Here is a 27,675-nt window from a genome sequence, read left to right as displayed (position 1 = left end):
GGCAGGTCCACCTTCCCTGGGTGGTGGTTCTGGGCTCAGCCTGAGGGACCCGGTCTGGAGAATCAGAACTGGACTTTCCCTAAACATGCTGTTCCTTTCACAAGATCAATTTATCAGACTGAAAATACCATAAAGACAATCCATCAAATATTAAAACACATTTCTGTTTTACAGTATGTGCAAAAACAGGACTTGTGTATAGACTGTATATAAAAGATGGCAGCGGAACACTACGTCCACATGTACAGGACATTTTTGTAAACAGATTTTCTGTTTTTGTTTTGTTTTTTAAATCCCAAACTTGAAAAACAAAGTGAAACGCTGTCAAGAACATGCCAAAGCAACAGGTGGTGATATAATCCTAACTGTGTAGAAATGTTGGCCAATCAGAAGTCTAGAAGCCTGGGAGGGAAAGCGTAAACAAAGATGGCGCATAAAAGCAGTCGTTGTAAACAGAGGGACAGTAACTGAGGTTAACAGCAGCAGTGTTTTGTCTGTATCAATGTAGAAATTCAATGATGTGAAACAGTAACACGTCGCACACCTTTGATGCTTTGTGACTAAATCTCTGTTTTCCTCGTCCACACGTAAACACAGAAACAGAGTTTTTAAAAATCTCAGTTTTCGATGATCCAAAACATCGTTTACGTCTGGACAAAGGCTCGAACGCAGAGAAGAGGCTGTGATTTGAAAAATACCCGTGTGCTCAAAGCTAATCACTGAGGTTAGCACCGCTGGGGAGGCTCGCCGCAGTCATGTGATGATCATCATTTCTGAGTTTGCTGGATTTTACTTATTTCACATGTTTCATACAAAGAGCTGAGAAATGATCGCAAAATGAAAGCAGCTGTAAATTTGTCTTTTTCCGTGTCTGAGTTTTCATTTTTGAACTGCAGCACACACAAAGACATTTCAAACTTTTAGTTACTTCCTGTTTTACTTTGAAGGTTTACTTCCTCCCTTTGCTTCCTTTCCCTTTCTGGTCGTTCACCCTGTCCCGTGAACCTTCTGTCTGTGGTCGTTCTCAGTTTCTGATGATACTTTTTGTTTTTCTCCTGCTTCGTTTTGCAGTTTTTGTCTTTTGAAACGTTTGAATGAAACTTCTGAACAGAGTTTAAACTGAACAGCTGTTCGTCATGCTAGCAGCACAAACAGCTGATGCTAGCAGCACAAACAGCTGTTCGTGTTGCTAGCATCACGCCGTGGAGCTCGAAGCTCCGAGGCTGCTGTTAGCTAAGAGCCTCCTGCAGGAACTCGGTGACTGACACGGATCGTTCCTGCTGTCTGGCTCTGTGAGCGGGCGCTGCAGCAGCTTGGTTCGGTCGGGCTGTTGCAGGCGGAGGTTACTGAAACCCTCAGTTTCAGAGGCAAGAGCTAATGGAGCTCACGATGCTGTTAGAGCAACTTTCATCCCATTAAATATGCATCACAGAAGCTCCTGAAGAAGAACTGAGAAGCTTCTCAGTTCTAACTTTATCTTAACACCTGCAACAAATACAACATCATAGTCATAACAGCCAATAAGAGGCTGACAGGTTATAGAGACACAGCTCTCTGATTGGCTGACGTCCAGACACACCTGCTGCTGCTATTTGCATCAGCATCCTCTAAAGAACATGACTGTGGGGAGCGTGGGCTGCTGTCCATGTGCAGTTCAAACACAAAGTTTCGAAGTCCTGATTGGCTGTCCAAGCAGGAAGTTACTCACAAACAGACACAGCTAAGAGGCCTGTACCAGGAAGTGAGTTTAACACACCTGGGATATCTTCCTGGTGTCTGGATTCACTCAAACTAACGAAGCAGGTTCTCAGCTCACTAAGTTAATAACCAGCTTCATGTGAGCTTCACATGAAAGGAGTGAGGGTTAGGGTTAATATTACATCATTATTATTATTACGACTTTTATTCTGACGGCTTGATCCTGGTCAGGTGTGTGTGGTTTCACCTTCATCATCTTCAACCTCAGTTTGTCTTTGTTCCTGCAGGACGACCAACAGCGTCGGGGTATCCTCACAGGCCGAGAACTGGCTGGAGGTGGAGTCAGAGTGTAGCAGGAGGGACTTCCTCTGAGCTGAAGGCAATATGCTGCTGACTTCCTGCTCTGATGCCTGTGGTCTCAATCTGCTCTGGTAAATAAAACCGCACACGTGAACACGTCTGTTAAGTTTAAGTTTCCATGACTGAATCTTTTGCCGACAGTCTGGTCTTTGGTAACATGACACTAAATTCTTTTACGATGAAGATGAGTTCACGTGCAAACAGCAGCACAACCCATGCAACACGTGTAACAATGTTACAGTGACAAAAGACACCGACTCTACAGTCCCAATAGCTGCAGTTCGTCTGACATCCAGCAGAGGCAGCAGTGAGTCAGTCCCTATAGACTCCCATGTTAAAACTGTACAGCAGAAATAAACATGATTGCAGCCTGATATACAAACTGTTTGTCTCTGTGGATAATGTCCTCCTTCGTAACACCTGTACAATAGAAGAATGTTTTTAGGATTCACCTGGTTAATATGTAAGAAGGTTTAAAGTTTAGGGGCATGGCCTCTTTGGCTGACAGGTGGATGGTGACACAGGTGTTTGGATCTGCTAGCTGTCTGCTAGGCTTCACCACAGCTAATTGGAGTTGCTGACATGTTACACACGTCTGTAACTCCGCCTGAGTGTTTTGGTGATGCACGTGCTCAGATGCGAGGTACGGATGCCTGGATTAAGTTTAAGCACACTACGTCTTGCTCCACCTCATCACCCTCTTTTAACCATAGATTACAAACCATAGACTGTTTTCTTCATACGAACTGTGGTGCCAGTATGCATTTTACATCTTAGCTTATAAACCAAGTCTCACCGTACATCAGGGGTGTCCAAGTCCAGGCCTCAAGGGCCGGTGTCTGCAGGTCTTAGATGTGTCCTTGATCCAACACAGCTGATTCAAATGGATAAAGGACCTCCTCAACATGTCCTGAAGTTCTCCAGAAGCCTGGTAATGAACTAATCATGTGATTCAGGTGTGTTGACCCAGGGTGAGATCTAAAACCTGCAGAACACCGGCCCGCGAGGCCTGGAGTTCCCCACCCCTGCCGTACAGTTTCGTAGTGTTGGTGGGAACCCTGAGTATGGGTGCATTTCATAGTTTAATAGCTGCTGCCTGTTTAAGCTGGTTGGGGCTTTGTGAAAACGTTGATCCATCACTGTGGATCAACGTTTTTTATCATTCCTTTGTGTTCATGCTTCACCTGTGTCCTCTCTCCTTCAGGTGCCTCCTGATCGTACTCAAAGCCCTGCCAGCAGCTCTCGGGGTGAGTCCACCTCTGCCTTTATAAGCCCTTTCAGTCTGGTCCAGCAAACGTTGGCCACCAGCCAATCACAGCTTGTTGTCTTTCACTAGTGTGTGATGTCATCAAATCGCGTCAGCTGAAACAAGTTTTCTGTCCATTAGCTTGTTTCCATGGTTAAAGTATCTCTGCTCTTATTGGTCAAATCGCAGACCACGGTGTGGAAGTTGTCATATGATGTAAAGATGAATCATTGGTGGGATGACATCATCAGATGTCCTGGCCAATAGTCGGGCTGTGCTGTCGTCACTGAGCTTGAAGCCAGTGTTTAAATTTCCCTCCAGCTGTGCAATGACGATCTCACAGCTGTGCTTCTGTGTCCAGGTGCAGACGGACTTTTTTTATTCTGCTGTTTGCAGGAAATACACAGCTTCACATAATTTCACTTCCTTTTGTCTATTTACATGATCACTGTGCTTTCTCAAACCTCTGCTTGTTGTTCTGATGAGTCCGACCTGTATGCTGCCACTGGGCCTTTAGCTGTTTGGTACTGGTATTTTAATTTAATGCAAATTTTGATGTGGAGCTTCGGGACAGTGATGCATTACAGGTTGTTAGGATGCCTGGGTCGTTGACCCAGGGTTTTTGACTTTATTATATTATTTATAATTTCTAGTCTTTGGGTTTTTGTTAGAGTCATGTCTTATGGTTTGTCTCTGTGTAATCCTTAGTTGCTGTCTCCCCTGTCCGCTATATCCCCGTGTCCAGTCTGTGTCTGCCCTGGTCCCACGTCTCTGTTCCCTGTGTTGTAGTGCCTGCATGTGAGTCTGTGTCTTTGTTCAGTCTGTGTTATGTGTTTCCTGTTTTACTTTGAAGGTCTCTGTCTTATCTCAGTGTGTTCAGTTTACGCTTCCTTGTCTCGTTAGTTCTGATTTGCCCCAGCTGTGTCTCCCTCCTGTTGTCCATTCCCTGATTGCTCCCTCTATGTATTTAAGCCCTGTGTTTCAGTTTGTCATTGTCGTGATCTACTCTTATCGACCCTCACTTATGCTGTGTGTTTTGTTTTTGCCTGCCTGTGTTAATGTTTGTACTTTGGAAGTTTGTTACTTTGAGTTCAGCATTAAAGCTGTTTTTTGAGTTCACGTCTGTCTCCGGAGTCTGCACTCTGGGTCCTTTTCCTGTCCGCACACAGCCGTCACATAACAGAAGATCGCGACCAGAACATGGACCCAGCAGACTCCGTGGGGTATCGGCGACCCGCAGTTTCTGCCTTCCTCAAGGAGATCGTGAGGCAGGAGGCTAAGCATGCCCGGGAGCTCCAGTCACCCTTCTATGGGTCACGTTTGGCTTTGGGAGGGCCCCGCAGCCTCCAAACTGCCATGGCTACGGCCGAGCCGGCGCCTATGCCTTGGGCGATCAGGTTGAGCACGTGCTCATTCTCTCCAGTCGCTACACCTCCGCCTTCACCCCTGGATTACCAGTCCGACAAGAGGGTTAAGCGGCGGAGGAAGAAAGATTACGTGACGCCGGACGTTAGACTCACTCCGCTGCAGTCCTTCGCTCTGTTTTTGGGTCTGCCACGTTCTGAGCTTCACAAACTCTCTGCTTCCTCATCGCACCCCGGTCTTTTGGAGGATTCGCAGCCCAGTTCGCCACCTCCCACTTCCTGGAGAAAGCGACGTTCACGCAGTCGCCACTCCGTCTCTGCTGAGCCACTCCCCGTGGTGAGTTATAATGACTGTTTTCATTCTGCTCCCTCTGAGAGGGAAAAAGGCAATCATGTGAACACTAGAAATTCTGAGACTGTGAAAACTGTTAAGACTGTTAGACGTGGTGGTGGTAGGAAGCTGAAAAACATTTTAGAGGAGTCTGTGTTTGCTGAGCCTCTGCCTGTCGCTGCACCCATACCAGCTCCTCGGGTGGGGACAGCAGCTGCCCAGCCATTGACGGTGCCTGTCCCGGCTCCCAGGGTGACCGGGAACCAGTTCGCTCCAGCACCCGTACCTTGTCCTTGGGTGGGAGTGGCTGGTGTTCGGCAGGTACCTGCACCTTTTTCTGACCTCGCTGGAGGCTCAGGTGAGCCCGTCCAGCAGTTTTCTTCAGGTTCTGGTGTCTCAGGGTAACTAGCTCAGCTTACTGCTAATCCACCACCTTACCCACCATTACTACCATCTTTACAACAGTCGGTACATATTAAACTTCTCTCCATAGCTCAGACTTTAGCTCACCTATCAGCTCAGTCACCTGCTCAGTTCTCACCTCAGTCATTTACTCCACCGCCTGTTCCTGCTGGAGGGTCCGAGGGGGCTCGTCCAGCCTTAGTCTGCCTCCGCTGGGGGGTCCGAGGGGCCCGTCCAGCAACCTGCCTCCGCTGCAGCGCCACCACCTGCGGCTCCCACGCCGTTCATCCACCAAGCAGCCACCTCCACTGTGGGCTTCTCCTTGAAGCCTGAGTCCTACAGTCTTCTCAGAGAGAGGACGAATCTCACGGTCCATCCTCGCTTGTTTCTGAATCGGATTCTGAAATCGGACTTCTTTAACGGTGACGACTCATCCTGGTGCTCACAGAGGAGCTGAAGCTTCTCTGTACACCACGATCTACCTCACAATAACCAAAGAAACACAAGCTTCTGTCAACAAGCAGTAAACAGCCGGTGAAATCACAGTCAGTCGCACCTGGCATCAGATTGGTGCCGTCTGCTTTTGTTAGCTAAGGCTCCGCCCACAGAGCCAGGAGACATGAAAACACCGTTTAAACAGCGCTGACCAGAAACTGTAGAATAACTTTCTCTGCCCTGAGCTAATCCACTGAAACTACTAACATCTAAAACAAGCTGCTGTTCCCGAATGAAGCTTCTTCCCACATCGTTCCATCTCGTTACCTTTTTCCAGGGTTGTCCACACATGAGCTTTGCTCTGACGGGTCATTTTATTTCTGTTATATCATCTGTCAGAGAGAATGATGTCATCCACAGACAACAAACTAATGGTCAATCTGTCTATATTCATTTGAAAACTAGCTACCTCCAGTGCTTTGCTACCAGCAGGCGTCCCGGCCGGCTCACTGTGGCAGTGTTTGAGGCTGTAGTCCTGCAGTCTGATGGGTCTAAGCAGGTGGAGAACAGCTTCATGTCCACTTTGCTAACTGCACTGTGACTGCAGACAATAATAATGGCTAATGTTGCTAACTGAAGGTGGAGGAACGTGAGACAGGAAACTGACTGAGCAGACAGCTGATTATAGTCACTCCTGCCGATACTGCAACACTGAACTAAACGGTGCTTCTGCAACCAACAGTTATTTTTATTATGGAGCAATCACCTGATTAATTTATTTATCTTTAACAATTGCTTCATTCAGTCAAAAACGCCATCAGAGCGTCAGCCGATCACCCAAACTGCCATAGTTCATCAGTAACATGTAAATCTATGAAATACAGTAAAGCACAGATACAGAGCAAAGCTGATCCCACATTACTGAAACCAATCAAACGGTGCTGACAGCAACATAACTGCAGATATATCAGCGTCCCAGGAGTCGGTGCGTCCTCGTCAGATACGACAAAAAACAAAAAGCAGCTTTGAAGCAGTGAATGTTTTTCTCCTTGAAGGATTTGAAACAGTTGTTAGTGTTTTGTTTACCGCCAGCCTGACGCTGAATCGTTTAATCATGTCTGATGAAGGTTAAGTTTCGGCTTCGCTGGAGGACTCAGTGTAGGATTAGTAAGCAGAGGATCGACAAAGTCAGCAGCCCCGGATCAGACCTGATGAAAACAAAAGTGATGGTTTACATTTTACAAGCTGATTTTTCTTTTTAATGCAAATCTACCAGTGACAGATGATCTGACTGTGTAGCAGGTTTGTTGTCTTGTCTACAGTTTGTGTGTTCTTAACATGCGGAAACCCCCTGAGCCACGGTCGCCCCCGTGGCTCAGGGGGTTTCCGCAGGGGGTCCGGAAGCGTATCTGTAACCGGAAGCTCGCCGGTTCGGTCCCCGAACGTTGTGTCCTTGAGCAAGACACTTTACCCTACCTCCTACTGGTGTTGGCCAGAGGGGCCGATGGCGCGATATGGCAGCCTGGCTTCTGTCAGTCTGCCCCAGGGCAGCTGTGGCTACAACTGTAGCTGCCTCCACCAGTGTGTGGATGTGAGAGTGAATGAATAGTGGCATTGTAAAGCGCTTTGGGTGCCTTGAAAAGCGCTATATAAATCCAATCCATCCATCCATCCATCCATCCTCATCCGCTTTGTCCGGGGCCGGGTCGCGGGGGCAGCAGCCTAAGCAAAGAGGCCCAGACCTCCCTCTCCCCAGCCACCTCCTCCAGCTTATCCGGGGGAATACCAAGGCGTTCCCAGGCCAGCCGAGAGATATAATCTCTCCAGCGTGTCCTGGGTCTGCCCCGGGGCCTCCTCCCGGTGGGACATGCCTGGAACACCTCACCCAGGAGGCGCCCAGGGGGCATCCTTGTCAGATGCCCGAACCACCTTATGGTTTGTCTCTGTGTAATCCTTAGTTGCTGTCTCCCCTGTCCGCTATATCCCCGTGTCCAGTCTGTGTCTGCCCTGGTCCCACGTCTCTGTTCCCTCTGTTGTAGTGCCTGCATGTGAGTCTGTGTCTTTGTTCAGTCTGTGTTATGTGTTTCCTGTTTTACTTTGAAGGTCTCTGTCTTATCTCAGTGTGTTCAGTTTACGCTTCCTTGTCTCGTTAGTTCTGATTTGCCCCAGCTGTGTCTCCCTCCTGTTGTCCATTCCCTGATTGCTCCCTCTATGTATTTAAGCCCTGTGTTTCAGTTTGTCATTGTCGTGATCTACTCTTATCGACCCTCACTTATGCTGTGTGTTTTGTTTTTGCCTGCCTGCGTTAATGTTTGTACTTTATAATCTCTCCAGCGTGTCCTGGGTCTGCCCCGGGGCCTCCTCCCGGTGGGACATGCCTGGAACACCTCACCCAGGAGGCGCCCAGGGGGCATCCTTGTCAGATGCCCGAACCACCTCAGCTGGCTCCTTTCGATGTGGAGCAGCAGCTGCTCTACTCTGAGCCCCTCCCGGATGGCCGAACTTCTCACCCTATCTCTAAGGGAGAGGCCAGCCACCCTTCGGAGGAAGCTCATTTCTGCCGCTTGTATCCGCGATTTCGTTCTTTCGGTCACTACCCACAGCTCGTGGCCATAGGTGAGGGTAGGGACGTAGACCGACCGGTAAATTGAGAGCTTTGCTTTTACACTCAGCTCCCTCTTCACCACGATGGACCGGTGCAGCGTCCGCATTACTGCAGCTGCAGCCCCAATCCGTCTGTCGATCTCCGGCTCCCTTCTCCCATCACTCGCGAACAAGACCCCGAGATACTTGAACTCCTCCACTTGGGGCAGGAACTCATCCCCGACCCGGAGTGGGCACTCCACCCTTTTCCGGCTGAGAACCATGGCCTCAGATTTGGAGGTGCTGATCCTCATTCCCGCTGCTTCACACTCGGCTGCGAACCGTTCCAGTGCGAGCTGGAGGCCCTCACCCGATGAAGCCAACAGAACCACATCATCTGCAAAAATCAGAGATGAGATTCTGAGGCCACCAAAGCGAAAGCCCTCCGCCACTTGGCTGCGCCTAGAAATCCTGTCCATAAAAATTATGAACAGAACCGGTGACAAAGGGCAGCCCTGGCGGAGCCCATCACCCACCGGGAACGAGTCCGACTTATTGCCGGCAATGCGAACCAAGCTCTTGCAACGGTTGTATAGGGATCGAATGGCCCGTAGCAATGGGCCAGACACCCCATATTCCCGCAACACCTCCCACAGGACACCCCGAGGGACACGGTCGAATGCCTTCTCCAAGTCCACAAAACACATGTAGACTGGTTGGGCAAACTCCCATGCACCCTCAAGTATCCTGGAGAGGATAAAGAGCTGGTCCAGTGTTCCGCGACCAGGACGGAAACCGCATTGTTCCTCCTGTATCCGAGGTTCGACTAACGGACGAACTCTCCTTTCCAGCACCCTGGCATAGACTTTCCCAGGGAGGCTGAGGAGTGTGATCCCCCTGTAGCTGGAACACACCCTCCGGTCCCCTTTCTTAAAGATGGGGACCACCACCCCGGTCTGCCAGTCCACAGGTACTGCCCCTGATCTCCACGCAACATTGCAGAGGCGTGTCAACCAGGACAGCCCTACAACGTCCAGAGCCTTCAGGAACTCGGGGCGGACCTCATCAACACCAGGGGCTCTGCCACCAAGGAGTTGTTTAACTGCCTCAGTGACCTCGCCCCCGGAAATTGGCGGGTCATTCCCCTCATCCCCAGACTCTGCTTCCTCCTCGGAAGACGTGTCAGTGGGATTAAGGAGGTCCTCGAAGTATTCCTTCCACCGCCTGACAATTTTCTCAGTCGACGTCAGCAGCGCTCCGCCAGCACTATACACAGTGCAGGTAGAGCACCGCTTTCCCCTCCTGAGACGTCTGACGGTTTGCCAGAATCTCTTCGAGGCAGTCCGAAAGTCTTTTTCCATGGCCTCTCCGAACTCCTCCCACACCCGAGTTTTTGCTTCAGCCACTGCCCGAGCCGCATTCCGCTTGGCCTGTCGATACCTGTCGGCTGCCTCCGGAGTCCCACAGGCTAACCAAGCCCGATAGGACTCCTTCTTCAGCCTAGTGGCTCCCTTCACCTCTGGTGTCCACCATTTGGTTCGGGGATTACCACCACGGCAGGCACCAACCACCTTGCGGCCGCAGCTCAATGCAGCAGCTTCGGCAATGGAGACGCTGAACATGGTCCATTCGGACTCAATGTCCCCAGTCTCCCTCGGAATGCTGTTGAAGCTCTGCCGGAGGTGTGCGTTGAAGATCTTGCGGACTGGGGCCTCTGCTCGACGTTCCCAGCACACCCTCACTACGCGTTTAGGTGCACCAGGTCTGTCCAGCGTCCTCCCCCGCCACCTGATCCAACTCACCACCAGGTGGTGATCAGTTGACAGCTCAGCCCCTCTCTTTACCCGAGTGTCCAGAACATATGGTCGCAGGTCTGGTGATACGATTACAAAATCGATCATCGACCTACGGCCTAGAGCGTCCTGGTGCCACGTGCACTTATGGACACTCTTATGTTCGAACAGGGAGTTCGTTATGGCCAAACTGTGATTAGCACAGAAGTCCAATAACAAAGCACCGCTCGGGTTCCGATCAGGGAGGCCGTTCCTCCCAATCACGCCCCTCCAGGTCTCGCTGTCGTTACCCACGTGAGCATTGAAGTCTCCCAGCAGGACAACAGAGTCTCCAGGTGGAGCACCCTCCAGCACCCCCCCCCCCCCCCCAGGGACTCTAAGAAGGCTGGGTACTCTGAACTGCCACTCGGCGCATAAGCGCAGATGACAGTCAGGACCCGTTCCCCGACCCTAAGGCGCAGGGAACAAACCCTCTCGTCCACCGGGAAAAACCCCAACGTACCGGCAGCAAGCCGAGGGGATAGCCCGCCGCCTCTCACCAAGGGCAACTCCAGACTGAGACAGAGTCCAGCCCCTCTCCAGGAGACTGGTTCCAGAGCCCAAGCCATGTGTAGAGGTGAGCCCGACTATATCTAGCCGGTACCTCTCAACCTCACGCACTAACTCAGGCTCCTTCCCCACCAGAGAGGTGACATTCCATGTCCCTATTGCCAGTCTTGGCAGCCGGGGGTCAGTCCGCCAGGGCCTCCGCTCCTGGCCGCCACCCAGCACACAATGCACCCGACCCCTATGGCGCCTCCTGCGGGTGGTGGGCCTGCGGGAGGATGGGCCCATGACTAAGGCCCGGCCACCAGACGCTCGCCCTCGGGCACCCTCCCCGGGCCTGGCTCCAGGGCGAGGCCCCGGTAACCCTATCCCGGGCAGGGTAAACTGTTCCCTCGGTGTCCTTTTCATAAGGGTCTTATGAATCGCTCTTTGTCTGGTCCCTCACCCAGGGCCAATTTGCCATGGGAGACCCTACCAGGGGGCAAAAGCCCCCAGACAACATAGCCCCTGGGATCCCTGTGACACACAAACCCCTCCACCACGATAAGGTAGCGATTCAAGGAGGAGATAAATCCAATCCATTATTATTATTATTATTATTATTATTATTATTATTAAAAAGAGGGAATATTATCTAAACCCAATGACCTGGCAGGACGCTAACAGCGTCAGGTGTTTGGTGGATCCTTCACACATGGTCTGCAGGCTGAAGACGAGATGGGCCATCTGACCCTGAGGGGTGCATAGCCCCATGAAGCTAACAGTCATTTGTGTTTCGTGCAGTAAATGACAGGCAGCGGTCGCTGCAGCTTTAACAAGTCTCACGTCTCCTGAACAATCCCAGCTAATTGTTCTTTAGCAGCTGTCCGGACTCGATGGTTTTCCTGCATAGACCTCGGGCTTCAGTTCACCGCACAGATTTTCAGTGGGATTGAAGTCAGGGCTCAGTGACGTTCACTTTGGTTTTCTGGACGTCGTTCTTCACCTGGAGCAATGCCTGTTTTGGACGTTGATGGCACAGCTGTGTGCACATCAGTCTGAAGTTGTTTTGTACCGTGTAACTTTATATGTCCATACTTCTGTAATTGTATGCAAATAGAAACGAGGCATGTTGCCCAGTTGGCAACGAGCTTCTTTAGAAATGCGACATTTAAAAATTCCTGACTGTTAGAAAATAGTAAGTGACAAACTTTAAATTTCATAATAATTTGTCCTCATCTGTATGTAAACAACACTGGACTGAGCTCAGGGTCTGATTGTTCAGGTCCTCTGGAGTCCCTCAGGGATCAGACCTGGATCCTCAGATGTTGTAGAGATGGAGACTGTTTTCTTTACCCTGCCTGTCACGTTGAGGTCACCAGGTTCAGTCTGTCTGGGAACAGCAGCAGCACCGGCCAATCAGCGGCTGGGATTTCTGGTCAGCCAGTCAGTCCCTTCATCTCGGTACCCCAGACAGAGGGATGGTGATTAATGGAAGATGCTGGAAGCTGGTTTGAGTACAGCTGGAGTGCTGATGAAGAGGTGATTTGAGTGCAGAGAGTCATGACAGCGTAAGTAGTGATAGTGCAGCATAAATGGAGGTGGATGGAAGGACGATGGTTTGGGAGACGTTCAGTCCTGACAGCAGATAAAGTGATAGCAGTCACATTCCTGCTGATAGCCACGCCTCACTGATAACCTAGTTTACACAACGCTGCAGGAATGCGGCTGCTAACACAAACACTGCTGCCTGCTGAGAAACTCGCTGTCTGGGGCCCACAGAGGAAAAAAAAAACACACTGACTACATCAACAGGGACACTCGGTGTGGGATGTGTGAAGAGCGAACATCCTGGATCAGGTCCTACTGTTCTGCCCGATGACCCCTCAGAGCACAGCCACATCAGTGCATTTGTGTTTAATCTTTCAGTACGAAGTGCAATCAAACATCGGGGGTGTTTGTAGGATTTCTGCATGGGATTTCACAGGAGGACAGGAGTCTGTGAATAGACAGACACTTTATTGATCCCACAGCGAATAGTGTCGTGGAGAAAGTGTCAGACGAGATCGTGGGTTTGAAGCTGTGAATTGAAGGGTCGATGCTGGATGTCATCAGTGTGTATGCCCCACAGGTTGGAGATCAGGTAGAAGACAGAGACATTGGGGAGGAAGTTGGTCAAAGTGGTAGAGAGTGGTGGTAGTGGAGGTGGGGTTGGGGGTGATTTCAATGGACAGGTGAACAGGGCTGATGAAAAGCTGTTGTGTAGGTGTGGTGTTAAGGAGAGACATGCAGGAGGGCAGTATGTTTATTTACACAGCACCAAACAACAGTCGCCTCAAGGTGCTTCATATTGTAATGTCGACCCTACAATAACACATACAGAGGAAAACCCAACAATCACATGACCCCCTATGAGCAGCACTTTGGCAACAGTGGGAAGGAAAAACTCCCTTTTAACAGGAAGAAACCTCCAGCAGAACCAGGCTCAGGGAGGGGCGGGGCCATCTGCTGCAAACTGAAGGAGTGTCACCGTGTCTTTTTGGATCAGAGAAAGATCAGAGAAAGCAGGTGATTGGTTGCTGAGAGAGGAACTGTGCTACTGCATTAGGAAGTATATGAGGGTGCTGCAGTATGAGGACAGAGGCGAGGCGTGAGGGACAGATGGGTCGACCAGTAAGTTCAGAATCCGTGGACTATGTTTGCAGATGACACTGTGATCTGTAGTGAGAGCAGAGAGCAGTTGGAGGAGATCCTGCAGAGAAGAGGAACGAAAGAAGACGGAATACATGTGTCTGAATGAGACGGAGACAGAAGGAGAGGCAAAGACGAAGGAGCAGAGGGTCAACAAAGCAAGGGACTGAGCTGAAGTTACAGAGCTGAAGCTGTTCAGATGTTCACTGGGTCTATGAAGGGGAGTCGGAGAGCCTGAGATCGTTTGCACATGTGCATATGATAGACCTGCCAGGCAGCAGGAAAGGAGAAGATTGATGGATGTGGTGAAGAGGGTTGGTGTGACAGAGGGGGATTCTGGGACATGGTGACCTGTAAAGGCAGCAGCTAGAAGAAGATGAATGAAAGCATGTCAGAGTGTAAATACTAGCCTGTGCCGTCCAAGGTGTCCAGGATGGTAACGTCTGTTCTGTCTGCAGGACAGAAAACCAGGACATCCGGGTCTTTTTGTCTTTATGACATGCGCTGTGCGACTGATTTGTGTCACTGGCTTTCATAAATGAAGAAAACTCGACATTCAAGGCTTCTTCAAAGAGTGAGGCCAAAGTGATGCCATATGAGGACAGTGAGGTGAAAAACAATCAGACAGCTGGGTATGAAACTAGCTAAAGGCGATTTGACTGAATGGTGTCGAACTGTGTTCATTTTGTCAAGGAAGAAATCCAGAAGGTCGCAGCGTTGGCTCAGGTAGCAGTGACAGAAGTATTATTCAGTCTATTTGGTTTGTGCGTATTGTTTGTGAGGTCGCCTTTCAGTCTTATTTATGTTCTGGTTGTATTCGTCCTGTCAATAAAAATCACAAATTAGAAAACAGAAAAGCAAACTGCAGCGTGCAGTTGACCGCTTGTGTTTGTAACTAGAGGACAGCGAGGACCATAAAAAGCCCGAAATACAAAAAAATTAATTTAAAGCAGGACCAAGTTACAATATCACAGATACTCTGTTATTTTACTGAACACATGTACATAAACAGTATTTATGGAATATTGAAACATTAATATTCTTGAAACATGTACAGATTGTTTTCACGACCTTGTGCTGGTTACTATGCAACCCTGACAATATATACAAGTACGGCTATTCATCTGCACATGTTCCCTAATATCTGTTATAAATAACAACAAAGTAGCTTACATGAGTGGATTTATGCACACTCAGCGCTACACTGTAGAAGAGCAGCTATTGGTCAAGTCCAAGAATCGGCCAATCATAGAGCCGATAGCATCAACCCTATTTTCTCAAACAGGCACAGAGACTGTGAGTCCGAGGCTTTAAGAGCACATGTAACCTGACAAACACGTGTTTAAGAGTCTGGCGTGAGGGCCTGTCAGTGAGGCGTCTGAGGGCAGCACCACATCCTCCACTCACCTGTTGGAGCACCAATCACCGTGAAATCCTCAGTCGCTGTCCGTGGTCCTGAAATTCCAGCAGTTTATTTTGAGTGGAATTAAAGTTTATTAAGGAAAAAAATGTGTTTCTAAAGTTTATTGACGTAAACGCATTGATTAGACTGACGTCCGTCTAACTCATTTAAAGTGCTGCAGTCGAGTTAAACACATGAATCAAACAATATTGGATCTTTTGTTTTCTTGCAGGGTCTAAATTTCAGTATAAAGCACCTTGAAGCAACTATGATTTTGTGCCACATAAATAAATAAATGAATTGAACTGAATTCATTTTCTATGCATTAATGAGGGAATGATCATCATCTGTGTCCATGATACTACTCGATTACTTTTGAGCCTTTGAATGGGGAGCTGTGTATGAAATGACTGCAGCTCCTAAAATAATATTGCAATACTTCTTTTTTCAGACCTTCAGTGTAAAAGTCTGCATGTTTTTGATTAGTTTCCTGTGTGTACAGAGGCGAAATGACCAAAGCAACCATGTAGCTGGCTAAATGGACCTGACTGTGCTGTGAAACTCTGAATCCACCTGAGACTGGTTTGCCAGAGGTTGTGTTCCCATTGCTCAAAGTTCATATTGCTGCTCTGCAGTCAGGATAGTTTTTGTTTGAATTTGAGCTCAATTTCAAACCACGTAGTTTAATAAAAGGTGCACAGGTTGGTCACAGAGCGATTTATTAAGATCAATGAAGATCAGGTGTGATTATTTTTATAGGTGCACTTGTACTGCTTCAATAGTTATGTCACAGAGGTTACAAGTTTATTTACACGTCTAACTGTGAGCACACAGGTCGTGTCTGTAAATGCACTGGAACACGAGCCTCTGGCTTGTTCTAGAGTTTAAATCTCCCTTTTCTGTCACATCAATCTGAACATCTGAACATCTGTTCTCATTGAAAGAATCGGTCAGGAAAAATTGGAGCGTGATTGTCGCTGACGTGATCTGATAAACACACACAGTCAGCTGTCTGCTTCCTGAGAATCTCAGATGCTTGTCTTTCTGTCTGACTTGTGTTTACATTCCTCACTGTCTGAACAGAAAATAAAAACAGTGCTGCGGTCGGAGCATCAATAGACAGAAACCAAGTCTAAAAGCACACAACAGGTTGAGTCCTTTCATTCTAACAAATACTATGTTATTGACTTAGACCCAGTTGACCAATGTCAGTTTAACTCTTTATTTATTCAAGCAAAACTTGAACTCAAGTAATAACACTGAATATTTCAACACAGGGCCTGAGCAGGGGGGCGGTTCCCTGGTTGTACCGGGGCTCCCTGGGTCAGCTTCATTCTGTTGAGTGTTCAGTGCTCACGATGCACCAAGATTCGGTTCTACGGTGGGCAGATTTTCTTCGAGAGGGAACTGTAGATACAGAGCATCAGGTTTTATATTTTAGGGCCGTAGGTGATGATGAAATTGAACCTAGCAGAAAGTAGTTACCTGTTGCCTGTTGGGAGTTGAACTTTTAAGCTGATTGGAGGTAGGAGGATAGATTTTTATGAGCAGTCCAGGTTATGAAGGCATCCTCCTGTAACCAGCGCCTCCACTCCTCAGCTAGCTCTCAGTTAACAGCATCGTAATCCTGATGTGTGGCTTCTGTGTTTAAGCCAAGAAGACGGAGTAGAGCAGAGACAATGTGAAACTTGAGACCACAAGCTGAAGAGGTTCAGTTTGATGGGACACACAGCTGAGCGCAGAGACAGGAACTCCCAAAGGCTTAATTGCATCATCTAGTTGCTCTTTTACGCACTGGAATCTGTAAAGGCTTGGAAAGGTAAGAGGTCCTGGAAAAACTGAGCTAAGCATGGAAGTAGGGAGTTGCAAGCGAGGATGCGAGTCTTGTAAGTTCCGCCCACTAGTAACCCCACATTTCCTGATGGGCACAAACACCAAGGATGGCCCCAAAAATACAGACCTTCACTTCAGCCTTCCTTTGCCGTTCTTCAGCCATCCAGCTGCACGTTCTTCCAGATGTTTACCAGAAGCGGCTGATGGAAATGAGGGGATAAGGTAACTAATGACGGGTTTAGTTGTGCCCTTTCTGGCTCACTCATGCAGAATTTATCAAGTTTAACTACCAACAAAATCAGGGACTCAAGGGAAGATCATCACAAGAAGCTACAGCAAGTAGCGTTTAAGAAGTACTAGAAGAAAAGATTAGAAGAGGACAAATCCCTCTAAATGCTGCAGAGTGACGAGGTGATGGCAGAAGAGTGACACTGAGTGGATGCTTCGGCTGGGCTTTTGAATCCGTAGATGATGAAGATGAGAGACAGATGTGCTGGATGAAACTGTCGTTGGCCCAAACTGTGATATGCTAACAGCAGGTCCCTCCCAGCCTATAAAAACAGGAAGCAATCCGCGCTGCTGGAGCCTCTGCTGGACGTCGGAGGGACTGCATCTTTTTCAGGGCTGGAGATTAATACTTTCAGATGCTACACAAAGCTGCAGGTACAAGCTGAACCAGATTATTCCTTCCTACCTCTGAAGCCTGCTTTATGTTGTTGCTCTCATGAATGGTTGTGCCTCGACTCCTGTAACCTGGTGCGTGACACGGTCAGCATAAACACGAGTGCTGCTCTTTGTTGGTCTTTACTGCAACTACAGTGATGGCGTCAGCTGAGCTGAGGTGATGTCTTATTATGATACAGTGATGTCATGGTGATGTCATGTAATATTGTTGTTCTCTTTTTTTCCAGGGTGACCTGTCTGAGCCATGTGGTGGGCGGGACTGCTCCACCTGTCAGTGTTTCCCAGCCAAGGGAGCAAGGGTGAGACTCCGCCCACTAACTCTGACACACACGAACAGCAGCGAACCACAGCGCAGCTGCACACTCTTCAGTGTCAACAAACCTCAGACTCCTTCAGTGGCAGCTCAGGACACACACACACACACACACACACACACAGACACACACACACACACAGAGTGAAATGAGGAGCTGTTTGAGGAGTGCTGGTGTTAAATTACCAGCTGTTTACCTTAAACTGACTCAGCAGATTACTCACACACATGCATGTTTTCATCACTTCAGAGGACTTGCTTGAATTTCTTTGCACTTAACTGAACCTTGAACCTGAGTTTTCACCCTAAATTGAAATGATTCCGATTATAAGGACCTTTATTCCCAACAGGGAGCATGTCCCCGCAGGTCAGTTATCCCAGCCCGGGATAGCGTTGTGCTGTAACTGCTGTTAGAGCTCGTGGTCGTCAGGACTGAGGCTCGTTTGTACGTTATGATGAATTAATTCAAACCGCTGATGTAACATCACATGACAATCAGCTGATCAAGTTAACAACAGCAATAAGAACAACATGTATCTGTCAGACTGTCGTCCAGCTTCACACTGACCTCCTGTGTGTGTGTGTGCGCGTGTGTGTGTTTGTACAGCTGGGGGCAGTAGACAGGCAGAGAGGATTGTGGGAAGGCGTCTGTCCCAGTGATTTCACGCTGAGCGGTTTAAGAGAAAGGAGGATGGAGAGAGGACTAACAGAGATCACAGCTGTCACATCTCATCACACACACACACTCACACACACACACACACACTCACACTTACAGACACACACACACACACACACACACACACTCACACACACACACACACACACTCACACTTACAGACACACACACTCACACACACACACTCACACACACACTCACACACACACACACACACACTCACACACACACACACACACACACACACAGGATTGACGGATTCACCCAAACCAATCGGTTTTGATTATAAACACAGAGTATCAATAAGTTTGTATTGGTGTATCTGATCAATGGTCAGATAACATCAGGGATCATAAACATCTCGATGCTGGAGACAAACAGAGCTCTAACTAACACTGGACACAGGGGAGTTTTAGTCAAGACGTCAAACTTTATTTGTACATCAGGTAAAAATGGAAGCAACTGTATGATGTGTGCAGATACGTGAATCATTACAGTCGTTACAAAACTCTGTGGTCACTGTTGCAACAGAAGCTGTGGAGACACCTGGTGTCTCCACAGCTTCTGTTGTGAACAAAAACACTCCGATTTCAGTCACTGTTGCAACACCTGATCCACTACAGTTACATTACTGTGATGCAGCTTTGCAGCCAGATCATGCGATAAACACACTGATAGGGATGGGTATCGAAAACCGGTTCTTGTTGAGAACCGGTTCCCACTGTTTCAATTCCTTGGAATCGTTTGCCACTTTTAAAAACGATTCCCTTATCGATTCCAGTCGCCCCGAATGACGTCATCACGTTGAGTAGCGTCTTTTACCCAGTAGGAAACACGGCGCCTGAGCGGCACAAACGCTCAAAAGTTTGGTTACACTTTATGAGAAAGGATGACAACAGGGCAACGTGCAATACTTGCAAAGTAGAGATTTCATCAAAGGGAGGAAACACTACGAATATGCAAAAGCATTTGCTCAAAAAACACGCGATTGCTTTCAACGAATGTCGTGTTTTTGATCCGCTCCGGACTAGCGAAGCTCAACCCAGCAGCAGCGGTAGCGTTTCCACGTCCTCTCCCGTTAATACTGCAGGTAACTAATCAATTAGCATTGCATATTATGTTAGTGCGATTTACCTTATTACAAAACCTGCTATTACTGTGCGTTGCATTTAGATAACCATGATGAGAGAGACAGACAGAGTCTGGCTCAGATGCTGGCAGTTCTCGCTGCAGTCTACCGGTAGCGTCTCCTTTCAGGCCAGGATAGACGAATGTTACCCAGCAGTGTCTAAGTTTGTGGTCAAAGGCTTGCACCCATTTGCCACAGCACATGCCCCCGATTTCACTTTGGTAAGTGAATGTGTTTAATTGTAGGCAGGACATTACTGGATATTCTTGTGTAATTGCTACAGAATAATTTATGTTAAACTTTGTTATTGCTACAGGAGAATATTTATTTTATTATTTTACATATACATTTTTTTTTCCTGGGGACCCTGTGACACCCCATTGAAGAGCCGTAGGCTGTGGATCTCTTAAGATCTCACTGTTGGGTTTGTAAGGCCATGTTACTCCTAAATTTCTATCTTGTTCAAAGAGAAGATATAAAACACAGTTCTAAGCTAATCGACTTTAGTGTTCTCCTTTAAAAAAAAAAAAGAATCGATAAGGAATCGAATCGTTAAACAGAATTGAAAATGGAATCGGAATCGTTAAAATCTTATCAATACCCATCCCTACACACTGACCTCCTTCTCCTCACCTGCCCAGGTGACTCGGTCTGTACATGCTCACCATGTGTTCTTCTTGGCTTTTATGCTTGTTTTGCTCTCGTAAGGCCTCATTACCTCACAGATATTCATGTTTCCTCAGCCGGAAACTACACACCTCTGAACGAATGACCTAGTTTCAGAAAAGCATCTGTTTTCATCACATGGCCCAAACGCAGCCTTGTAGTTAAAGTGGATCTAGTGGATCTCCTGGTCCAGAGGTGCATCTTCATATTAAGCGTGTTTCTAATAATGAGCTCAGACGTGTTCGGTCGTCCCTGTGAGTGAAAACCTCGGCCTGCTAGTAACACTCCATGTTTCCTATTCTTGTATTTGCGATATCATCTAAAGGAAATAATCCCTAATATGATTATCTGAGGCTCCACTTCCAAGTCCAGAAATAAGAATAAGAAAAGGCTCTGGAAATGCAGCAGAGCGTTAAAGTGAAACTGCACTGAGGGTCGCCATCACTCAGCTTAACAACAGGCTTACAAACCAAGTGTACACAAAGTGAGGGCGACAAGACGGCACCTGTCACAGGTACGCGCCGCTCCCTTTATCCTGGAACGCTCTCTGCTTTTACTCAGTTTGAACCACAAGGGGCTGAGTCTATGCAGTAAATCTGACCTTTGACCTTGTTTCCTGTGCACATGTGTGGATGTGGCTGTGGACAGTGCTGTGCCTTTGACACACTCATTTCTTTTTTTTTTTTTCTTTTTTTTTTTTTTTTTTTTTTAAATGACATCAGAAACAGCAGTATGCGACATTACGTGATGGCAGAGCTTCAGTTCATCCTTTGTCATTTTTTTTTTTTTTTTTTTTAATAAATAGGACAGGGGGAATGAATGAGAGAAAGAGGGGGAGAGAAAGAAAGAAAACCAAAGGGGAGAAGAGACGGTGAGAAGGGGGGGGAAGAGAGAGAAAAAAAAAAAGAACTCCTGGGTCACCTGTATGGAGAAAAAAAAAAAAAAACAAACAAAAAAAACAAACAGAGGAGACAGCAAACAACAAAGAGCAACATAATAATAGAGAAAACAAAGCACCATCACAATAAACTAGCTAGTCATAGATATCAATATTTACTAAATAATAAACGATATTGTGCAGCACGCAAGATAGACAGCGCACAGTGTGCTTTGAGGCAGCAGCCAAGAAAGCTTTAGTCCGCGTCTGTGAATACCCGTGTGTGCATACCTGTGTGGATCAGCATGCTTGCATTCCAAAGGTTTCTCCATGTAATGATCTGCTAGGGAGTGTGGGGGGGCCACAGCCCCGTCCTCCAGGGTGTGAAGCGGGTATGGAGGAGATCAAAACTCCAGACATCCAGAGGCCCCCAGAATACAAGAGACCATGGAAGACCAACAGAGGGGCAGCTGCGCCACTATTCCAGTAAGAGCTGAGGAGAGTCCCAGATGAGGGCTCGCCCAGCAGCCGCGGAGCAGAAGCCAGGGGGAGTTGCAGTGACGCGCCCGTGAGCTCCGCCGGCCCCCAGCTGCGCCTGAGTGACCGAGCCCCAGGCCGAGAGGCCGGGGGCACCCCACCTCCAAAGGGGCCCGAGCGAGCCCCAGGCCCCGACAAGCGGCCGCCAAGGAGTGAGCCGGTGTGTACCCGGACGCCCACCCCCAGACACAAAGAACCACCAACACACCGACACCTGAGGGAGTCCGCCACCGGCAGGGGAAGTGGTGGTGGGTGGAGATAGGCCTCCAAACCTTGGAGGGCCTGAGATGTCCCCAGAGAGGTGGCGTCTGATACCCAACCTGACATATAGACACAGACATACAGGCACACACAGACACAAACATCCATTCCCACCCTCATGCTCTCATATGCACTCACTCCACACTCAACCAACGTGGAGACAGACATAAAGAGACGCTGTACACACAATCACACTCCCCAAGCGTACTCTACAAACCGGGTCTAGGTACCCTTGCCCCTGGAGGGGGGAACTGCACCCAGACCCAGGTGGTGTTACCCTTTTCCCTGCGGTGGGGAGAGGCAGACCACCCCGACTCCGCAGCAGCAGGAAGGCTCCACACTCCAGACCGCAGTCGGACGGCAACTCCTCCTACTAGCCCTCCCGCTCCAGCAGGCCGCAGAGAATGGGGATGGGAGAAGACTCCAAACCTCCCTCCACCCGCTCATTGTAGTGTTGATGCATGTGTGTTCTAAGGTGCAATTAAAACCCAGGAGGGCATGGAGCTACCTGCCATGGAGCAGCAGGTAAGCGCATAGTCCCTCCTGATAGCCCTCAATGACTAAGTGTATTTAAAATTGAGAGGTGGGCAACGACGTCAGGGGTGGGGTGTACACCCTGATGGTAAATTGGACTCCGTGATTGTGCCCACCCCCAAGATCCTATATGTATGTGTAATGAGAGTGTGAATAATGTGAATGTCTAAGTTGTGGGATAAAATTGAGGCAGAGGCAGCCAGAAGGGGACAGAGGGGGGGGGGGGGGGGGGGGGCAGCCTCCTCTGCACCCTGGTGACATACCCACACTCATTTCTGAATCTTTTATGATAAGCAGTCCAAACCCCTCGTGGCAGTTTGTGTGTGTGTGTGGGGGGGGGGGGGGGGGTGTCATTGTTCTGGTGCCACGCCGCCCTCAAATGGTCAGATAACAGCATTACACATGTGGGACTCGAATGCACCAACATCTGGATTAAACCATACGAAGTCCACCCGCTCTGCCATCAGTGCTGCGATTCATAAAGAGTCCGTCTCAGGTTCAGTTACGCTCCTGATTGTTTTATATGTTCTTATACTTTCTGACAGGCGACGCTTTACACCATGAGCCAGCTTGTTAATGTGACGTGTATTTAATGAGGAACTGATATGACAAAGAATGATTCACAGTTTCAAAAGTTCAGATTCGAGCAGACAGTTGAATTCTCTTAGTTTGTTTGTCGGCTTCGTGTTTCTCGAGTGATAAGGATTCAGATAAGATGGGGCCTGATTATTTAAGACCTTGTATGTGAGCAGCAGGATTTTGAATCCTGGATTTAACAGGAAGCCAAAACAGGAGAAATCTGCTCTCTCTTTCTAGTCCCTGTCAGGACTCTTGCTGCAGCATTTTGGATCAGCTGAAGGCTTTTCAGGGAGTTTTTAGGACTTCCTGATAATAATGAATTACAGTCGTCCAGCCTGGAAGTAATAAATGCATGAACTAGTTTTTCAGCGTCACTCTGAGACAGGATATTTCTAACTTTAGAGATGTTGCACAAATGGAAGAAAGCAGTCTGACATATTTGTTTAATATGTGCATTGAAGGACATGTCCTGGTCAAAAATGACTCCAAGGTTCCTCACAGCGTTACTGGAGGCCAAGGTAATGCCATCCAGGGTAAGAATCTGCTTAGATACCATATTTCTAAGCTTTTCAGGGCCGAGTACAATAACCTCAGTTTGATCTGAATTAAGAAGCAGAAAGTTAGCGGCCATCCAGGTCTTTATGTCTTTAAGACATTCCTGCAGTTTAACTCATTGGTGTGTGTTATCTGGCTTCATGGACAGATAGAGCTGGGTGTCATCTGCATAGCAGTGTAAATGTATGCTATGTCTTCTAATGATGCTGCCTAAGGGAAGCATGTATAATGTAAACAGAATTGGTCCTGGTATTTTTTAGAAGTGGTGCTTGCTGTAGTGACAGAGCGTCGGGATCAGGTGGCCTAGAAGAGCTCTCGATAGAAACCTGATGTTGTTCATGTTTTCTATTAAGATTTATTCAGTTTTTAAAGGATTAACAAGTGTCTTTGTATCCTGCAGGGTGCTCCTGGTTCTCTGGGTCTGCGGGGCCCTAATGGACCCATGGGCTTCCCGGGTCCTCAGGGGCCTCCAGGAGAGAAAGGCCAGAGAGGAGATGAGGGGCCAACAGGAGCTGCAGGCCTGAAAGGACATATGGTGAAGGAACATGGTTTCTGCCCTCGGGGTTGTACTGCAACGCAGCTTTAACAGAGTCAGGCTTTCTGTGTTAGCAGCTCTCTCGGTCAGCTGAGCACCTTCACTCAGAGACAACACCAGAGGAGCTTTACACATAGACCATCCAAACTGAAAACATAGTTTGCTTTGTAGTACACCCCTCTGAAGACGAGATACTGTTTCTGTTGTCTGACCAATCGGAGCTCTGTTAGGCCTCACATGGTATCTGAGGAGCTGTGTGGAGAACAGTTTAACCGTCTGCTTGTTGTTTACGGTTTCAGGGATCTCTTGGTGTTCCTGGTTTTCCAGGTTTGGATGGAGTTCCGGTAAGAAGCCCCGCCCTCTCAGCCTCTTAGCTCAGTCAGCTGTGACCTAGTGATGTCCCGCTCTCGGCATCAGTTTATGTGTTTGTGTGTCCAGGGACACCCGGGACCTGCTGGAGGTCCAGGACATCCAGGTCTGGATGGATGTAATGGAACTAGAGGAGAGAAAGGGAAAGCTGGACTTCTGGGAGAACAAGGACGTGACGGAGAACTGGTCAGAAATGACAGTAACACTGATAGCAAACACTTCACTGTGGAGGGCAAGAAAGGCCACAGTAAAAATAATCAGAGCTGGAGAAACGTTCAGTTTTCCAGAATCCAGATTTTAGAGTCCTGAGAGAACAAGGACGAGGTTTTCTCGTCTTACACTGCTGTGAGCCTGTGTGTGGATAGTTGAGTGTGCTGCAGTACAGCGGGATGCAAACGTTAACCTTGTTCATAGTCATTATTTTCCTGTATAAATCGTTGTTACAATAAAAACTGTCAGTTAAATATATCATACAGGAGACGCACACAGTGATGTTTGAGAAGTGAAATGAAGTTTATTGGATTTAAAGTGTGCAAGAATTGTTTAAACAAAATCAGGCAGGTGCATAAATCTGTTGTCATTTTATTGATTCCAAACCTTCAGAACTAATTATTGGAACTCAAATTGTCTCGGTAAGCTCAGTGACCCCTGACCTACATACACAGGTGAAAACAATAATGAGAAAGAGTATTTAAGGGGGTCAATTTAAGTTTCCCTCTTTTAATTTCCTCTGAAGACTAGCAACATGGGGGTCTCAGAACAACTGTCAGATGACCTGAAGACAAAGACTGTTCAGCATCATGGTGGGAAGGACACAGAAAGCTGCCTCAGAGATTTAAGCCGTCTGTCTCCACAGTTAGGAGCATATTGAGACAATGGAAGACCACAGGCTCAGTTCAAGTTAAGGCTGGAAGTGTCAGACCGAGAAACATCTCAGACAGACAGAAGCGACGGTGAGAACAGTCAGAGTCGACCCACAGACCAGCACCAAAGACCTGCAACATCATGTTGCAGCAGATGGAACCATTCGGTGCACTTTACACAAGGAGATGCTGCATGTGAGAGTGATGCAGAGGAAGCCTTTGCTCCGCCCACAGCACAAACAGAGCTGCTTGAGGTTTGCTGAAGCACATTTGGACAAACCAGCTTCATTCTGGAATAAGCTGCTGTGGACTGATGAAACTAAAACTGAGTTATTTGGGCATAACAAGGAGCGCTATCCATGGAGGAAAAAGAGCACAGCATTCCCAGAAAAACACCTGCTGCCTCCAGTAAAATATGGTGGTGGTTCCATCATGCTGTGGGGCTGTGTGGCCAGTGCAGGGACTGGGAATCCTGTCAGAGTTGAGGGACACATGGATTCCACTCAGTATCAGCAGATTCTGGAGAATCGGAGACAAAGCTGAAGCTGCGCCGGGGCTGGATCTTTCAACAAGACAACGACTGAAACACTGCTCAAAATCCACTAAAGCTTTCATGCAGAGGAACAAGTACAACGTTCTGGAACGTTCATCTCAGCCCAGACCTGAATATTATTGAAACCTGTGCTGTGAGTTAAAGAGAGCTGTTGATGCTCGGAAGCCATCAAACCTGAATGAACGAGAGATGTTTAGTAAAGAGGAATCGTCCAAAATACCTTCAACCACAATCCAGACTCTCAGTGGAGCTCACAGGAAGCGTTTAGAGGCTGCAGAAGGCGGATCTGCTAAATATTGATTTCATCTCTTTTTTTGTGGAGCCCAAATTTATGCACCTGCCTGATTTTGTTTACACAATTATTGCACACTTTCTGTAAATCCAATAAACTTGTGTCTCCTGTATGATATATTTAACTGATATTTTTTATTGTAACAACGATTTATACAGGAAAATAATGACTATTAACAAGGCTGCCCAAACCTTTGCCTCCCACTGTATCTTTGGTCCAGTACTATTTGACCATCGCTGTGGTGTTTAATTCTTCAGGGTTTTCCAGGACCGAAAGGATATCCAGGAGATCAGGCGGTGTATTTCATCCGTAACCCTGGAGTGACTGTAAGTACACTTGTACTGCTGCAGGTTAGGATCAGGATTTGGCTTATTAATCAAAGCTTTTCTGTTTGACAGGGAGATGCTGGGCCCAGTGGACATCCCGGTCTGTGGGTGAGTAAACAAACTGTCATGTGACACACATGCCAGCGGGTTTACAGGGAGGAAGCATTCACTTGTAGTGGTCCTCCTTCAGGTTTCTGTCTGTCTGTCTGCAGGGTGAGCAGGGCCTCTCGGGATCGAAGGGAGCACTGGGTTCTCCAGGACCAAAAGGCCAAGACGTGAGTCACCACTTAACATTTACTGCTTGAAGAAAGTAATCTGGTGTCACGTGTTCAAGTTGAGGACAGTTAAAGGGACCTGGTCTCGGGTTTCTGCTGTTCCACGTTGGGGTTTTGAAGCACAGATATAACCTGTATGGGAGTCTTGATGCATGCTTGATCATCCAGTAAATGAACACTGCTCAAACTTCCCTGTCCAGGATGTTACGTCCTCATCATTGAAGGTCCACTGGCCTGACGAGGTGGCTCTTCTGTGTTGTAGCCAGAGGTTGTTTGGTTTCCCTGATGTATAAATCCTGCACTTAATCGCGTACACTATGTTACTCTGTTTGTGTCGGGGACCCGATCCTTGGGGTGGACACATTTTTGGCGCAGCGTGTTTTGGGGTTTAAAAGCCACAGAGACGCCGTGTTTAGAAAAACTGCGCCTCAGCTCCCTGTATGGAGCCAGACTGGGTGTTGCAGGGGCTCAAAAACTTCAAGTTATAACGTTTTTGGCTTTACATTATGTCTCTCCATTAAAATTAAGCTACACAAGAAGTTGGAGACTGTTTTTTGTACAACTTACAAATTCAGCTGAGAAACAAAGAATTATTTTATTAATTGCAATAATGAAGTCTTTGCTGTCTGTGCAGGGCGTACCTGGAAGCCCGGGTTCTCGAGGTCCACCCGTAAGTAATGTGCACGTAGTAGAGGCTAGCATTGTGAATACCGTCAGAGTAATTTGAAAGACTGCGTTTTCTGACCTTTTATTTCAGAATTTGTTGTTTGTGCATTTCAGGGGGAAAGAGGTCGATCTCTGCCTGGACAGAAAGGAGATGAGGTACAACCACGCCCCCTTTCTTTTAACTGAATCAGCAGCTCGTGAACAGCCTGTCGCGCGAGGCAATGGCGCTGTGCAAAAGTCACATTAGATTACTAGTTTGGGGCAGAGCTCTGTCACATTCTTCTGTTTGACTGATTTACCTTCTGTTTTCATTTCACTG

At 47.9% G+C, this 27,675-nt stretch overlaps 1 protein-coding gene and 1 pseudogene across 1 annotated transcript in view; both read left to right on the top strand.

The window, feature by feature from the left end:
• Positions 1 to 27,675, top strand: part of col4a4 (collagen, type IV, alpha 4) — a 55,560-nt gene that overhangs the window by 1,382 nt on the left and 26,503 nt on the right. Inside the window, exons 2-12 of the mRNA XM_085370234.1 lie at positions 1,986 to 2,039; positions 3,263 to 3,305; positions 17,575 to 17,646; positions 23,878 to 24,012; positions 24,312 to 24,356; positions 24,451 to 24,567; positions 26,347 to 26,415; positions 26,488 to 26,523; positions 26,628 to 26,690; positions 27,325 to 27,360; positions 27,471 to 27,512. Of these exons, the coding sequence (XP_085226360.1) occupies positions 1,986 to 2,039; positions 3,263 to 3,305; positions 17,575 to 17,646; positions 23,878 to 24,012; positions 24,312 to 24,356; positions 24,451 to 24,567; positions 26,347 to 26,415; positions 26,488 to 26,523; positions 26,628 to 26,690; positions 27,325 to 27,360; positions 27,471 to 27,512 (712 nt within the window). The remainder of the gene's footprint in view (positions 1 to 1,985; positions 2,040 to 3,262; positions 3,306 to 17,574; positions 17,647 to 23,877; positions 24,013 to 24,311; positions 24,357 to 24,450; positions 24,568 to 26,346; positions 26,416 to 26,487; positions 26,524 to 26,627; positions 26,691 to 27,324; positions 27,361 to 27,470; positions 27,513 to 27,675) is intronic.
• On the top strand, positions 4,505 to 5,734 carry LOC146619544 (uncharacterized; annotated as a pseudogene).

This window comes from Diplotaxodon limnothrissa, linkage group LG14, assembly GCF_057381915.1.
Source record: "Diplotaxodon limnothrissa isolate DT_005_m linkage group LG14, D_limnothrissa_male_GT1.1, whole genome shotgun sequence".
Taxonomy (NCBI): domain Eukaryota; kingdom Metazoa; phylum Chordata; class Actinopteri; order Cichliformes; family Cichlidae; genus Diplotaxodon; species Diplotaxodon limnothrissa.
This window is presented reverse-complemented; position numbering and strand designations above follow the sequence as displayed.